Here is a 16,940-nt window from a genome sequence, read left to right on the forward strand (position 1 = left end):
TAATGAGTTGGTAATATTATTTATGCAGTATTGTTGTTGTGCACTGAAGTTTACAGTTAAAAATATAGGCCTGAAGACTTAAACTGAGCAAATCTGGATACTAATTTCCTTAATACTACATTTAAAATGCAAGTGACTAACATACTTACATACTAACTTCTGCATGCCAATATTTCTGCAGAATGCTTTTTAAAGGGGGTATGCATATGTATAGCTTTTTCATAGCTGTTTAATACTTCAGAGTGAATTAAACAGTAATGGCAGAATATTCTTTCTGTACTCCTACTGGAGCCTACGTCTCACAATAGAGTTAGACCAAGTTTTAAAAACACCCCATTATAAATTTTGCAGTTACTGTAGCTCACATGTGAACTTGGCTTGAAATGAATACCATGGTTACACAGGGTTTAAAAAAAAAAAAACCCAAAAACCAACCTATCTGTTGAAAAGCTCTTGAATCAAGTAAAACCCAGCAGCCATTAACCTAGACTTTCAAAGGTCCTCTCTCCAAACAGGCATGTTTTAACATGAGATGCAAACATGTTTCAGTTGAAGTGGTGTTTTGCAGTATTCTGGTAATTGATCAATATGAGTTGACACTACTGACAGAAAAATAAAAGCTGTAGAATTTGTCAACAATAGATGGCATTCTTCCTCTCAGTCATAAACCAATGTCCTGACATCACCTATAAAAGAATTTTGCGGCAGCAGTTTATTTTCAGATACCTCACCAACTGTGGTCAACAATATTACTCTTCTTCCACTTTGTAACAGTCCTAGAATTCCCTCCTGTATCACAGAATTCTCTGACCTGAACTACTGCATTAATTAGCTTTTCTTCACAAAGCACTTCTTGCTCTGTCACTGTTCAGACTATAGATGACAGGACACCAGTCAGTAATTATGCAGTATGCATTACTGTGTTAGTCATAAAATGTAAACTACACACACTGGCAAACCCTTCATAATTACATAAGGGAATAAATGCATAAAACTATGTTACAGAAGTATTAACATTCCGAAGTAAATTACTCAAGTGTCAGGAAACACCAGAAATTGGGCTGCCAGTAACTTTCATTTTGCTCCTTGGTGCATATGCCTTCTAGATTAAAGTAAGTATACAATCACATTACTTTTCCATAAGATCCCTGCCATAATCGGAATACATAATAGTTTTAGCCCTCCAAAAGGGATATTTACTATATCCTCATCATTAAATGCACTTATATGTATGTAAATATGCATGCATTTCACATCAACAAATTCCACACTAAACACATATTGCTGATTTTTATTAGCAGGATATGCTGAATATGTGAATATACAGTGCTCAACTTTTGAAATTTTGGTCTAGCTGAATTATCCAGCATGACACAGAACCCAGTTCTCTAGACAGGCATTCAAATCTTTTTTTTACCCTCTGCATGAACTGCTATACAGCTTTTAACTTTTGTGACACATGAATACATTTTTCATTTAAAATAACTCTCAATACATTCTCCAAAAAAGGTCCATTTTATAAGCCAAGGTAATGTTGACCTGAAGGGGAAAAAAAAAAAATGGCAAGCCATGACAAACCAACTCACCCGAGGAGGATTAATTCTGTTTGAATGGAAAAAAAACAAGCACCAAAAACCCCCGAAACACCACCCTCCCCCCACCATTCAGATGTTTCCTAGTATCCAATTACTTAATTTTGCAACATCTTAACATCTGTATATAAGACTTGGTTTTACAAGACCAACTACATTTGCAAAATAACTATTACACTAAACAGAATGATCCACTTCCAAATAGATCACCAGCACAACTATGTATTTTAGGTCCATAGCATAGTTCTCCTTTTAAATTGAAGGCACGTGTTATAATCAGAAAAAAAATGTGTTCTTTCCAGACATTATCTTCTGTCAACTAAACATCAGTGGCTGATGAGATGAGGACAGAGAGACAAGGGGGAAGCAGCCATTTTTTGCTAGACAGCTGAAGAACTCTGGGACTCAAATTCTGGAGGGAAGCATCCTTACCATTATGGATGCTTCTACTTTTCTACTCTCCCCCTTCCAGGGTCATTTCCTTTCTCCTCAGCTTCTGACACCTTCTACCCCTGCCCAACATTCTCCAGTGTCACTCTCTGTTAGGCTCTTTCCTCATCCTTTATCTGCCCTGGGCTCCAGCACGGGGCGGGAGGCATTGGGAAGACTCTCCCTGCTCTCAAGTCCAACACTGCTGCACCAGCAGCTCCTAGCCCAGAGAAGCAATCACGAGGGATGTCCTCCACAGTGAAGGTGCCACAACCAGATTTTCATCAGTAGCCACTAACGCTTTGAAGGGCATATACACCTATACCTAACACAACAATTTTCAGATATTCTCCCCACTTGACAGGAATTTATTTTTCAAAATAATGATAAATGGCATGTGTCTGGTCTCTGTCCCACTCAAGTCCCACTCTTAGCTCCAAGGCATGGAGCAACTAGAGCAACTGAAAACTTGGAAAATTGTTTTAATTTCCAACAAAACAATTTATCTGCCTGTAACATTCCTTGAGACCTTTTTTTTTTTTTTAAACTGGAAGTTCAAATTCAAATCAAAGTAGACATCTGGCACGGAGAATTTGAATAACACACCATTTAAAAATAACCAAAAATAACAACACAAAAATTTAAACCCCAAAATCCTCATTTATCATCAAGGAACTTTAATAGAAGGTGTGTTTCCCAGCTCCAAATATTATACCCAAACAGAAAGTTCACAAGTACCAGCACTATTGAGTAATTTGGTATCTCTGATGAAGTGTGCTATATTAGCTTCTGTTAAAGCTTCTATATGTAATAAGTTATCTTGCTTTTTCCAGACTAAAGAGATGCACAATTACTGATACCAGTTTTAATAAACAAGAAAGTCAGTAAGGTGTAATTTTTGAAGAGAGCTATAGACATGAAGTTCTACTATACAGTCCCCCACTCCAGTATAAATTAAGTATCAGGACCCATGGATGCCCAAGATTAATCTCAAATTTAACTTGCAATGGCATCTCTCCTTGAGATAGAAAAATGCAACGTACTTTTGAATGACCACCACATTAGATCACAGAAATACATGTACAGTTACATTAGATTCTGAAGCTCAGTTTCTTGATGCTTCATGGCTAAGGAGCTTAAAATGTCAAGACAGTAAACAAACAACTCAAAGTCACAATTATACCAATTACACTGTACACCTTATACTTGTAAATTAACCTTTGATATGGGATAGTCTGTCCTACTGTAGAACAGATCTGTCTTCAGGCAACACAGAAGTTCAACTGTAATATTTTTCAAACTTGAAATTTGTATTTAAAAAAAAATCAGACTACTTTAAAACACGTAGCTCTACATTTTTATGCTGTAATTTAATTTTACAAAGAAAGCATCTCAAGACACATGATTTGAAGTGTACAAGGATTGCATACACAAAAACATTACTTGCCTTCATATGGTGTGTCCGGAGGTCCTGCTATTTCTCCTCTTAATTCTGTAAAATTCTCATCTACAAGATCTACTTTAATTTGATTTTTGCTCGTCTTAAAAATAAACAGAGAAACAAAGAATCATAAGTAAGCATTTGACATACAGATTTCCCCCAAAATATGGTATTTTAAATTTTTAGAATAGTAGTTTTTAAAAATATATATTAAAAAAAATTAAAATATAGTAAAGTGAATAGCTATCTTCCAGTTGGAATTTTACTTCATTAAAAACAGATTATTTGTGAAGCTTTAGAAACTTCAATAATACTGTTTACACTATCAATAAAATAAGCAAAGCAACCCAGCAATATAATATCTGAAGTTACATTGTCGATTACATTTTAAAAAGACCGTGATCTTTCAAATCAGCTGTTAATTCTACATATCTTAAACTATAAAATTAAATTGACCGAGTCACACATTGTTTTTTTCTTGTTTAGAGCAATTTAATTAATAATAGACATGATTGTCACTTTCACTGGAATACAGAAAGAGTTCCCCAAATGGAGTCCTCAGAATACTGTAGTCTTGCTTAAGATCATGTTTATCTTTAATATTTAGGCATAAGGAACAATTTATTTATACACTTGAATTTCATTGTCACCTCCTCAACATTTTCACACCCCATATCAACTTGCCTACAAAATAAAAACACTGTATTTTGATACTGAAAAAAACCATATGTTTTCCAGAAACTGATTCTCAGAAGTGTTTAGCCAGAGCTACTCATTCCATTGAATCTGCTTTCCAAGTCCAGAGAGCAGTGTTAGTGAAACTCATACAAGTCTTCCAGCCAGTAACTTTTTTGGGGGGATACAACGCAGAATCTCCTTTTGGAAAGATATACCATGAAGTTTTTAGAGGTAAGTAATTACAGATTTGTCCATTCTGCTACTTCTGTATACCATGCTCACTGACTGCAATACAGATTTCCTGAATCCCCCCCCCCGCCCCCCCCCCCAAGAACTCATATTATCTTCCCAGATCCTTTAAAATTGTTCCAACTAGTTCTACGCCAAAAATCCCTGTGTGGCTACGCTTCTCTTCTCCCTGAGAGTAAACCTGGTTGCTGACAGCTATGAGAGAAGAGTTAAGTCAGATAAAACTGATGGTGGCCGTCAACTGGTTGTTGGATCTACCAACAATGTGAACCATTAAGGATGCAGAATTCACTGAACAACAGCTGGGAGATTACCTCTATTCCTTCCTGTACATGTTCTACAGATTCAGTCCCCCGCAACAAAAAGGGTGCTCTTATGACCAGAGATGCTCACAGATACAAAGAAAAATCAACATTTAAGTAAAAGTTTCACCATGTAGAAGACCCTAATTAAAAATTTCACTAAATTAATCCAGTAGTGATTTAGGAACTTTTTACATCTATAGTTACACACATTTGTCTTTAAAACTTCGGCGAAAACCCTTCAACCCACACAAATAAGGCAGCACCTGCAACTGCATAGTTGAGGCCAAGTACTGCCCTTCAAAAAACAAAGATACAACCATGCTATAAATTAAGAATGCACCATGCACCTCCAAAATCAAAAGCCTGTTAAATACTAAATGTAATGATTCTGGAGGAGGGTAATTGTGGTGGGTGATTCCCTCCTGCAGGGAACTGAGGGCCCAATCTGCCGCCCGGACCCATCCCACAGGGAAGCCTGCTGCCTCCCTGGTGCCCGGGTTAGGGACATTACTAGGAAACTCCCCGACCTCATGAGGCCCTCCGATTATTACCCATTGCTGGTTGTACAGGTTGGCAGTGATGAGATTACAGAGGGAAGTCCTAAAGCAATGAAGAGGGACTTCAGGGCACTGGGGCGATTGGTCGCAGGATCGGGAGCGCAGGTAGTGTTTTCCTCAATCCCGTCAGTGGCAACTAAGAGTGCTGAAAGGAATGGGAAAACTCACCTGATTAACAGGTGGCTCAGAGGCTGGTGCCATCAGTGGAGTTTTGGGTTTTTCGATCACGGGGAGGTTCACATGGCACCAGGCCTGCTGGCAGCTGATGGAGATCGGCTGTCTCCAAAGGGGAAAAGGATTCTCGCCCATGAGTTGGCGGGACTCATTGAGAGGGCTTTAAACTAGGTTTGAAGGGGGAAGGGGATATAAATGGGCCTGCTAGTGAGGAGCCCAGGGGCGGCATGGCAACATTGGGGGCGAAATCGATAGCCCAGCTCAAGTGCATGTACACCAATGCACGTAGCATGGGCAACAAACAGGAGGAGCTGGAAGCTATGACATGGCTATGACATAGTCGCCATCACAGAAATGTGGTGGGACGACTCTCATGACTGGAGTGCTGCGCTGAATGGCTATAAGCTCTTCAGAAGGGATAGCCAAGGAAGGAGAGGCAGTGGGGTGGCTCTGTATGTTAGGGAGTGTTTTGACTGTATAGAGCTCGACAGTGGTGATGACAAGGTCGAGTGCTTACGGGTAAGGATGAGGGGAAAGGCCAGCAAGGCGGATGTCCTGTTGGGAGTCTGCTATAGACCACCCAACCAGGATGTACAGGTAGATGAGGCGTTCTATAAGCGGCTGGCAGAAGTCTCGCAATCGCTAGCCCTTGTTCTCGTGGGGGACTTCAACTTGCCGGACATCTGCTGGAAATACCATACAGCAGAGGGGCAGCAGTCTGAGAAGTTCCTAGAGCGTGTGGGGGATAACTTTCTGACACAGCTGGTAAGCGAGCCTACCAGGGGAGGTGCCTCGCTTGACCTGCTGTTTACTAACAGAGAAGGGCTTGTGGGAGACGTCGAGGTCGGAGGCCGTCTTGGGCTTAGCGACCACGATATGATAAAGTTCTCGATTCTGGGTGATGCCAAGCGGAGGGGCAACAAAACTGTTACTATGGACTTCCGGAGGGCAGACTTTGGCCTCTTCAGGACCCTGGTTGGGAAAGTCCCTTGGGAGGCAGTCCTGAAAGGCAAAGGGGTCCAGGAAGGCTGGGCCCTCTTCAAGAAGGAAGTCTTAAGGGCGCAGGAGCGGGCTGTCCCTGCGTGCCGTAAGACCAACCGGCGGGGAAATCGACCGGCCTGGCTGAATAGGGAGCTTTTGCTGGGACTCAGGGAAAAAAGGAGAGTCTACCACCTTTGGAAGAAGGGGTGGGCAGCTCAGGAGGAGTACAGGGACCTTGTTAGGTCCTGCAGGGAGGAAATTAGAAAGGCAAAAGCCCAGCTAGAACTCAATCTGGCCAATGCTGTAAAAGGTAATAAAAAATGCTTTTATAAGTACATCAGCAATAAAAGAAGAGCCAAGGAGGATCTCCATCCTTTGCTGCATGTGGGGGGAACATTGTCACCAAGGACAAGGAAAAGGCTGAGGTACTTAACACCTTCTTTGCCTCTGTGTTAAACAGCCAGACCAGTCATCCCCAGGGTATTCAGGCCCTTGAGCTAGAGGATAGGGATGGGGACCAGAATGGAGCCCTCATAGTCCAGGAGGAAGCAGTTAATGACCTGCTGTGCCACCTGGACACTCACAAGTCTATGGGGCCAGATGGGATCCAACCGAGAGCACTGAGGGAGCTGGTGGAGGAGCTCACCAAGCCACTTTCTATATCTATCAGCAGTCCTGGTTAACAGGGGAGGTCCCTGATGACTGGAGGCTTGCCAATGTGACGCCCATCTACAAGAAGGGCTGGAAGGAGGACCCGGGAAACTACAGGCCTGTCAGCCTGACCTCAGTGCCAGGAAAGATTATGGAGAGGTTCATATTGAGTGAACTCAACAGGCAAGTGCAGGTCAGCCAGGGGATCAGGACCAGCCAGCATGGGTTCATGAAAGGCAGGTCCTGCTTGACCAACCTGATCTCCTTTTATGACCTGGTGACCCGCCTGGTAGATGATGGAAAGGCTGTGGATGTCATTTACCTGGACTTTAGCAAAGCTTTTGACACAGTCTCCCATAATATTCTCCTTGGGAAGCTGGCAGCTCATGGCTTGGACGGGCGTACTCTTCACTGGGTAAAAAACGGGCTGGATGGCCAAGCCCAGAGAGTTGTGGTGAATGGAGTTAAGTCCAGTTGGCAACCGGTCACGAGCGGTGTTCCCCAGGGCTCTGTTTTGGGGCCAGCATTGTTTAATATCTTTATCAATGATCTGGATGAGGGGATTGAGTGCACCCTCAGTAAGTTTGCAGATGACACCAAACTAGGTGGGAGCATCGATCTGCTGGAGGGTAGGATGGCCCTGCAGAGGGACCTGGACAGGCTGGATCGATGGGCCGAGGCCAACTGTATGAGGTTTAACAAGGCCAAGTGCCAGGTCCTGCACTTGGGTCACAACAACCCCATGCAACACTACAGGCTTGGGGAAGAGTGGCTGGAAAGCTGCCTGGCCAAAAAGGATCTTGGGGTGTTGGTAGACAGCCAGCTGAACATGAGCCAGCAGTGTGCCCAGGTGGCCAAGAAGGCCAACAGCATCCTGGCTTGTGTCAGGAATAGTGTGGCCAGCAGGAGCAGGGAGGGGATTGTCCCCCTGTACTCGGTGCTGGTGAGGCTGCACCTGGAATACTGTGTCCAGTTTTGGGCCCCTCAATACAAGAAAGACATTGAGGTGCTGGAGCGTGTTCAGAGAAGGGCAACAAGGCTGGTGAAGGGTCTGGAGCACAGGCCTTATGAGGAGTGGCTGAGGGAACTGGGGTTGTTTAGCTTAGAGAAGAGGAGGCTGAGGGGAGACCTTTTTGCTCTCTACAACTACCTGAAAGGAGGTTGTAGTGAGGCAGGTGTTGGTCTCTTCTCCCATGTAGTTAGTGGTAGGACGAGAGGAAATGGGCTCAAGCTGCGCCAGGGGAGGTTTAGGTTGGAAATTAGGAAAAATTTCTTTATGGAAAGGGTGGTCAAGCATTGGTACAGGCTGCCCAGAGAGGTGGTGGAGTCCCCATCCCTGGAAGTGTTCAAAAAGAGGGTAGATGTGGCACTTTGGGACGTGGTTTAGTCTAGTCTACCCTTGATCGGTTTACTGTGGACTTGGTAGTGTAGGTTAAATGTTGGACTGGATGATCTTAAAGGTCTTTTCCAACCTAAACAATTCTATGATTCTATGATTTATTTTCTTTCCTGCTACTGTTCATGCAACTTGCCTGACCAGAAAGCAACTGAAAGTTTTGTTTCAAAGCTTTGTCTCCATAATACTGAGCAGCAGAAGGACAGACTTTCCCAGCAAGACAGCCCTCCCCAACAGCCAGGCACTGTAAGAAACTCCCTCTCTGAATCCAAACTCAATCACAGGCAACACATTCCTCTTCCAAGCTTTCCAACCCCCCTTTTTTTACTCTCACTATTCCAACTGGCAGCTCATTCCACAACCTCACAATTGTTAAAAGCTTTCTAAACTACAATTTAGGTAAAGTTATAATCTATTTACGCCCACCTGTGACAGCACTGTTTCCCAGCTTCAACAAGTTTCTTTGTATTTCTAGTATCTATTCCCCTCACAAAGTATATGGTATTTATACCCATTTCCTTTTTCAGCCTTAATTTTGCTCTAAACAAGCCGAAATTTTAATCTTGCCATACGGATTTTTTTTTTTTTTAATTTCTCCACTCTACATCCCATGATCTCCTAACTAGCCCTACATAAACAAATTTAGATTAAGTCTCAGAATCAGCACCATGAACAGTCTGTTGCACTCGCTGAAAATACATCACAACCAGCATAACCTAAGATCAAATTTGCCGCCTTCTGTGGCAGCATGACACAAGGCTCAGATCAGGAGTCCCAAGCAAGGCTTCCTATGGAAGTTTTTGTCCTCTTCAGTGACTGCATGGTGCTTTCTCAGAGGTACTACCCCTGTGTGTTACCTCTTAGTTCACACAGCATTGGTTTAAATATCCAATACAGTTAACGAGTCACCAAAACTACCTGCTCAGGTAATGCAGTCATTCTAAGGTCTATTCAGGTTCTCCTGCTCTCCCTCTGTCAACTCATAAGCCATCAACTTCACCTGGTAAGCTCCAAGTTGACAGCAGGAGTTCTTGTTCTTTGCAAGGAAACCCGTAACTTTCCATCTTGAGGACTGAAGCAACAGCAAAAGGGATGAATTTCAGTGATACAATCTATGGTTAATCCATGCTGAAGCTTGCTTAACTTTCTACTTAGCATTGTACTCTTCTTCAGTGCCCTGCACACTGTTATAGCAGCCTGGATATTCACCTTCACATTCAATTTCAATTAGTACCACACTAGCTGTTTTTCACAACAAATCCTTCCTGACTCCATAAATTTGGTAAAAAGCTAACAAAACCCCTATTGCTAAGCTCAGTTTCTTCCAAGATTCCCCCATTTGAGATGACTGCTTTTATTGCTACAGCTGTAGCTATCTCCATACCCTTATTTCCTTTGTACAGAACCTTAAGGAAAAATGGCAGGCTATATTACACTGTTTCAGTATAAGGATTAATTTAATTTCAGGTTCATGCTTAAATTCTACCATGCCCTCCATGTGGTTTTTATTTACATAGTTGAAGAACCTTTTTCATGCTATTCTGATAGACTTTTCTAGGTGCAACTCAGCTTGACCTTGCCAATTCTTGCTTTTTCCTTCATCCCTGGAGCAGTAACTAGTATTTAACTGTACTGAAGTGATTATTCATCCAATTAAATCTGCAGAGTTTTTCTACAATATTTCCCCTTAATGAGGATCACATACGATAAAATTACTTCATTTTAGCAGCTCTAACAGAATCAATTCCTGGCATCCACCGTAATCATCTGAGGTGTCTCTAAAATGTTACCAACAGCAGAATTCTCCAAAAGCATACCTCTGACACCAATGATCTTAGCACAGAACTTATGAATCAACTTGTGATCTCACAACACAAGTTGATTTTCCAGAAGCAGTTCTTCTACAAAGACCTCATTACACTTCCATACCAAGTCTAAAATAGCATCACCTCCTGTTGATTCAGTAACAATTTGATGACTAAATCACTGGGCTACTAATTCCTGAAACATGAGCCATCACTACCAGCATTTATTTCCATAATCTCAAAGAAGTTAAGTTCTGTAACAATACAATTCCCACTAGCATTTCTCAGCAACATGAAAACACTCCACCGACACCAAAATCCTTTTCTAGGAATCTACAAGTCCAACACTACACCAGCAGAACTTCCCATCATCACATATAAAAATGATTTTGATCAAGACTGACAAAACAAACAAACAAAAAAAAACCCCAAAAACCAAACCACAAAAACCAGTAGTATTAATGCAACGTATTACACAATGCATGATCCCATTCCCTCATTCTTTTTTCTTCATATACTAGTTGGATTACACATAGCCTTTTTTCCTTTTTAAATGCATCCCCTGCTTCATACTAGGGCTCTAGTCAAAAGATTTTTTGTCTTTAGACCACCCCAACTGCTGAGGCTCTTTATGCATTGCTATAGTTGTGCTTACCCAATTTTATTCTGCCTTGCGGAGATTAAACCCAAGCATGCAGATTAAACTAAAAGTGTAAGGCAGAAAAGTTGGGGAAGATTCATATAAGGCACTTTCATTCATTACAAAAGCCTTATCTTTAAAAAGAAACCCAAAGGAATCAATCCTTCATGAAGAGTCATTCTGTGAGCATCTCCCAAAGATTGGACACTCAATCACATTTATCACAGTAGCTATTGATTGATAATATTTTGACTTGTCTTTGCCTACCTCCTCTTTAAAAAAAAAAAAGAAATCCAGAATTATACCATCTAGTTTTATATCTGAGTATCTTCCTTGTATAGAACACACAACCCGCTCCAGCAGAAACTTTGAAGAGCAAGTTCTGCCCCTGTGAAGGCTTTGTCACACATGTCTTCTCCACTACTAAAATCATTTTGGAGAGCAGCTCTGGACCTTGTAATACTACTCTCAGCAGATAACAAGCTCTTCTGTTCTTTTTATTCACCACAGTCTACAGGCCTTAACAAGGAGTCCCTCACTAGAGGGGCCTGCCTTCTTTCTGCAATTAATCCGCCCTTTCTCCTGAGCCTTCCATGCCATCTCCTTCTCTCTTCTCCAATCTGTCTTTAAAAAACTCTTTTATTTATGTGTTATTCATGGCCTATTATCTTCTTCACTAGCCCGGTACCTCCACTCTTAAAAATCAAAGTTTTCCTTCACAGGACACAAAGTAAAAAGAGAGCCAAGACAAAACTATAACATATCAACATCACAGGAGCATGTTAAGACAAGATGATAAAAATTGCACTGTTCTTCTAAATATTTCTTTCCCACATATAAAATACTCTTTACTACATTTACCAAAAAAAAAAATAGTAGTACATATTCCAAGTTCAATCTTGAGAGAAGTCTATTTCCTGAAGACTGAAGGTAGATGAAGTGACTTTTTTTAAGTATTAAGAATTACAAGTGCATCAGAATTTTTTACACTTTCCAAAAAGCCTCCAAATTCTGCAGTTATTTTGCTAAGTAGCCTATCGGAGAAAAAGTTAACCTCAAGTAATCATAAAAACGCCTATTATCAGAGCTGGCAATGTATGGATAGATACTGGTAGGTTTAATGAAAAATGCAGGAATAGGATGTTTTGGGTTTGTTTTTTTTTTTTTTTTTAGTTATATGGCCAGCAGTTTTTGACATCTACATTGAACCCTCTCGAGTGGAAGGGAAAAAAAAAAAACCCCAAAATCCACCAAAATCCCTCACGCTTCCATGTCAGCCATGGCTACAAAACACATTATAAACTTAATACCAGATGGTGATTGCATAGAAAAAAGAAATTTTTGAGTGAGGTTATTCTAGAACCAACCAGCTCTATTTACTCCCTCCCATGACATAGCTTAACATTAGACCTTTGATCCCTGCATAAAAAAAAATTACACCAAAGAAATGCAACAGGCCAAATTCTCCACTATGCATCCATTAGCATATATATTATGTTTTAAACTGTTGTGGTCAGAACAAAAAAGGAAAAGAAATTATATTTATTAGCAATATTAATAGCTTCAATTCAGCACATTCTTAAAAAGAATAAAGTAGTGTCAAAATGAATTATTACTTGGATGTTCTAAGTGTATCTGTCTCACCTTACATATTCAGATACCACATGCAAAATTCATATCAAATATCTTTGGGTGTAAAAAAACACCACACACACACAAACACACACCCTACTTTAAACAGAATTAGATTTGGAATTTAAAACCCAATGGTTACTTCTGAATAACTCTGTGTGTAAAAAAAAAAAAAAACCACCACAAAATCCCACTATTCTATACAGCAATTCACTGTCTGCGTTTGAGATTTTATAGATCCTGCAACATGATTTCCCTCCATCTTAAGGGGAACATAATCTATACTGGATAAAGTACTAGTATTTTCTGTTAATTTATTTTGGTTTTACAGAAAATAACTCACAGAAAACTCTACAAACATACGTATATTAAAGAAACCCCAAAACAACAGAAAAACCCCTAACCTGAAAAGACACACATATAAATGATAAATGGTGTGTATAGATAAACAAGTCTAGTTGCAATAAAAGCAGCTAAGTATTAAAACTCTGTAACAACTTAAGTGTTTTAAAACTAGCAACATACACATTCAGGAAGTTTTAAGAAAAGACAAAAGTGTTAAGGAATATACATGCCAAGATTTCAGCAAAGATTAAGGAATAAATTTGAAAAATTTCTCCAGAATTTTCTCAACCAAAGACAAAGACCACTAGCTTGTGAGAGAGGGCATGCATTTAAAACAAAATGTTTTCTATCACTAATTATTTCCCAATCACACTAGCAAAAAAATTACTTTTTTATTTATCTTTCAGACAGAGTTTTTAAACTATTGCTTGATTTCTCTGTTATGTAAATTGGCAATGAACACTTTTTAACCTACCTAAAATCTGATCAAGATTTAGTTACTTCTTTAATACAGCTACAATTTACAAATGTAAAGTAGGTACTTTTGAACATCCAAACATTTTATACTGACACTATAAGGATCAATGTTTAATAAGCCAAATTAAGTAAAAAACACTTCACCCTAGTCTGAAGCTATGCTAGCAAAATTAACCTATGGTACTGTAAGGTTACTAGTGTCTCTTCTTACCCTCCCCCCCATTTTATATTCTACCACAACAGTCCTACTCTACACCAAAATCTGGCATGAATATATCTCAGGAGAGTGATAGAAAAAGATCATCTGATTGACTATCATAATGAAAGCCATATAACACTACGTTTGCAAAAGGGTGTGAGCACTCTTGAGTCAACGTAAGCGTTGAGCAGAAAACTCCAACCTTTCAGTAGCAGTTTACTCCACTAAACAATTATTTAAATTAATAACCTAAAAAACCCCAAGTTAATTCTTATCCTATTTACCAACCCCTTGCAAATCTGTGCATAAATATTCAAAGTAATTTTGTTTTGCCATAATGCCACGTTATTTTCTTATATGCTTTTGCTATGATACCATTAACTCTCTGAGCTTAGTCCAAATGATGCAGCTCTCTCCACTTCAGTGGTATGCCAGAAAAGGAAGATCCTAACAAGAGCTTACCTCTTAGGCTGCTAAGAAGTCAACTACCAACCTCTCCTCTCACTTCCCTGGCCTTACTTTTTTCAAACCAACACTCTACCTTCTTAACCCTTTGCTACCGCAGAGTAGCTCAGGATAAGTACACTGCATCCACTTAGCTCTTTTGCAAGAAGTGGAAAAACAGCAAAAAGGCAGGATGTGTCACTCTACTAGGAAGCAAAGTGCAGGGTGCTGTCCTGCAGCAAAATGGCAAATTCAACTTAAAAAATATAGAGGACTGAAACTGTTGATTTTTTGTTTTTTCCCCAGTCACAAAGAGCTACCAAAAGCAAGAGGCAACAGTTCAATACTTTGGAAGTATTCCTTCAGACTCATTCCAGCTTAAAAGCCAGAATCAAGTGCATCCCCAGAGCCTGAGCTTGTTGCTATTAAGAGGAGAAGCAGAAATGTCACATAATTACCACGGTCAAGGCTATGAAATACACGCGCTGCACTAGCAGTTGAAATCAGCAGATCACATTTGCATGCTCAGAGAGCACTCTTACTGACCTTCAAAGCACAAAGCAACACTCATCTGTGAAACAATCAAACATTTGGGGCAGGGCAAGGAGAAGAGAGGAAACAAGTCTGTCTACAGCACATTAAAGAGCAGTTTTCCTAGATAAGAAAATGTCAATACAAAGAAATGCATTTTCTTAAAACTCTCCCACGTTCTTTGACCCTACTATTAATTTCAGTCTTGAAGTTCTTCCACATTTCATGTTCCATTTCACCTCACTGTATTCACATGTATTTTCTAGAGTTATGCCTGTTTCAGTAAAAATGTGAGATTATTTTTGCATACTAGTTTTTTGCACATACTAATTTTTTTCATTTACTAATCAATATACTAATATGCAACTTGTATTTTAATATACCTAGGGAGCTATAAATATGAATATGGTGTGAATTCTGTAGTACTGGTAATAGACTCAGACTAGAATTCTCACATTTATCAGTTTTACTTATTAAATGCATCTTGACAAGATGCTTTAATAAAATGTCTTAACAAGAGACTAAACCCGTGCCAACCTTAAAATTCCATATTATTACAAGTGTTTGCATACAACAACAATACTGAGAGGGATTCCCCCCTCCCCCCAAACATAAAACATCTTGAGTATTAAAAATGTCTTCATTTTACAAGAGTTAGACCTGGAGCATCACCAAGTTTTAGTAAAACTTTTTTTTATTGAAGGTATCTAAATACCTATTCTTGCTATGAACCTATGTTCAGCTGTTAAAACATTGCTCTACCAAAAACCATAAGAGACTGTACTTCCATGGCAACTTAAGCCAGTCTAACAGCTGCCAAGGTCCTACTTTCCTCCTGGTCCCAGCAGAACTAATATAAAGGAAGGGACAAGATTTTGTGCAAGTGTTCATACAACTCCACAGCAAACATCTGAATTAAAACTATCTTACTAAGAAAGTTCTTGCTTTTTAACCCAAATCCCTGATTTCATCCACCACAAACATTGCAAGTAAGAGACAGAGCACAAAAGTGGGAAGAGGATACCAGGCTGCAGGAGGAATGTGACACTGCTTCTTGGTACTGCCTTAGGACAACTTAAAACTTTGAAACTTCAACTCTAGTGTCTGCCTAAACTATTTCTGACAAAATCACTGCGTCAGTCACGGACACACAGAGGTGTAACTGACACAGCTATGCTGGCATAAGCCCTAAGTGCGGTTATACAATCATTGCTTGTCTCACTAAGGGATAGTGCGGTCAAACTGGTAAAGCTATGCCATGAAAGCTGTGTACGTAACAGCATACTTACACTACCATACTGGTGTGAGGGCCCCTACACAGTCACAGGCTATGTCTAACTATGCAAGACAGTTACAGTACCTAGGAGCATTGGTCATGGGCAGGAGTTGCCCGAACCTAACCTGAGTGCCACTGAGATACTCAGTATCAGAATGGGCACAGTGCAAGGGACTCCTGTTCTGGATAACCCCATTCAGGAAAGCCTAAATAAATAAGCTATTTTGCAGGAATGCAAGATGCATTTTCCTTATCTTTTTATGCACAGTTCTGTCTTTGGTGCAAAAAAAGCTGAAAAACCCTGCAGACAAAGTATGCTTTAATAATCAGTTTGAACCATACTTTGAATTAGTCATTCAGTAAACACACAAAACCATTTGATGCAGATTCTGTAGTCCGTTCCATAAGTCTACCCTACTGAGGTTGCTAGTAATTCTACATATAAAGGAATCGCAGGATTCAGCTCATTTTAAATCTATTATGCCAATTCACTTGCAGACCCAGAGCTTGAAGACTTGCAGAAATAGCTCAGAACAGTTTTTCTGTACTAGCTTCGCACGTGGACACCTTTATTCCAAAGCAGAAGGGCTTAACTAAACACCATGAAGGCTCTAAGAGCTTCCAGAAAGGGAGCAAATACAACACAGCTACCATGACTTCCATTTGTATATGCTACCTTATTTCGTAATAGTCTCCTGTACTTCAACACATCCTAACATAGCAAAAACTTAAAAAGACCTTCTCACAGTTCACTTTCAGCTAAAAATAAAAAGCAATACATATTTGGCTTGAACTAAACTACCTATTTAAGTAAAACATGGACTACACATTTGTTGGTTTGGTTCCCCCTCCCCTTCATAAAACACTGTACAAACGTATTTCAGAATCTGAAGGCATGGTACCTTAAACGTTGGATTTTCTAAAGTAACTGGACTTACACAATCATTAGTTTTTCCTTTCCCAACGAACTGTTGATCTTACTGGCTAATAACGAATAGAAATGATGAAATAATGACACAAATTAGTTTCCTACATGTCTTGTGACAACAAAGGTAGACAGAATAGTCCCTATTAGCATTCCAATAGAAGAATGATACACAGTATGAGCTCAGCTCTCAGATATAAGCATAGCCAAATT

The 16,940-nt window shown here is 40.0% G+C and overlaps 1 protein-coding gene across 4 annotated transcripts in view; it reads right to left on the reverse strand.

The window, feature by feature from the left end:
* UBE2K (ubiquitin conjugating enzyme E2 K) overlaps nt 1–16,940 on the reverse strand; it is a 50,906-nt gene that overhangs the window by 19,846 nt on the left and 14,120 nt on the right. For 3 of the 4 annotated variants that reach the window (XM_075709074.1, XM_075709072.1, XM_075709071.1), the window contains exon 2: nt 3,469–3,562. The exons of the other annotated variant lie outside the window; for it this stretch is intronic. In XM_075709074.1, coding sequence (XP_075565189.1) covers nt 3,469–3,562 — 94 coding nt within the window. The remainder of the gene's footprint in view (nt 1–3,468; nt 3,563–16,940) is intronic. 4 annotated transcript variants of the gene reach the window in all.

Source organism: Pelecanus crispus, chromosome 4 (genome assembly GCF_030463565.1).
Source record: "Pelecanus crispus isolate bPelCri1 chromosome 4, bPelCri1.pri, whole genome shotgun sequence".
NCBI lineage: Eukaryota > Metazoa > Chordata > Aves > Pelecaniformes > Pelecanidae > Pelecanus > Pelecanus crispus.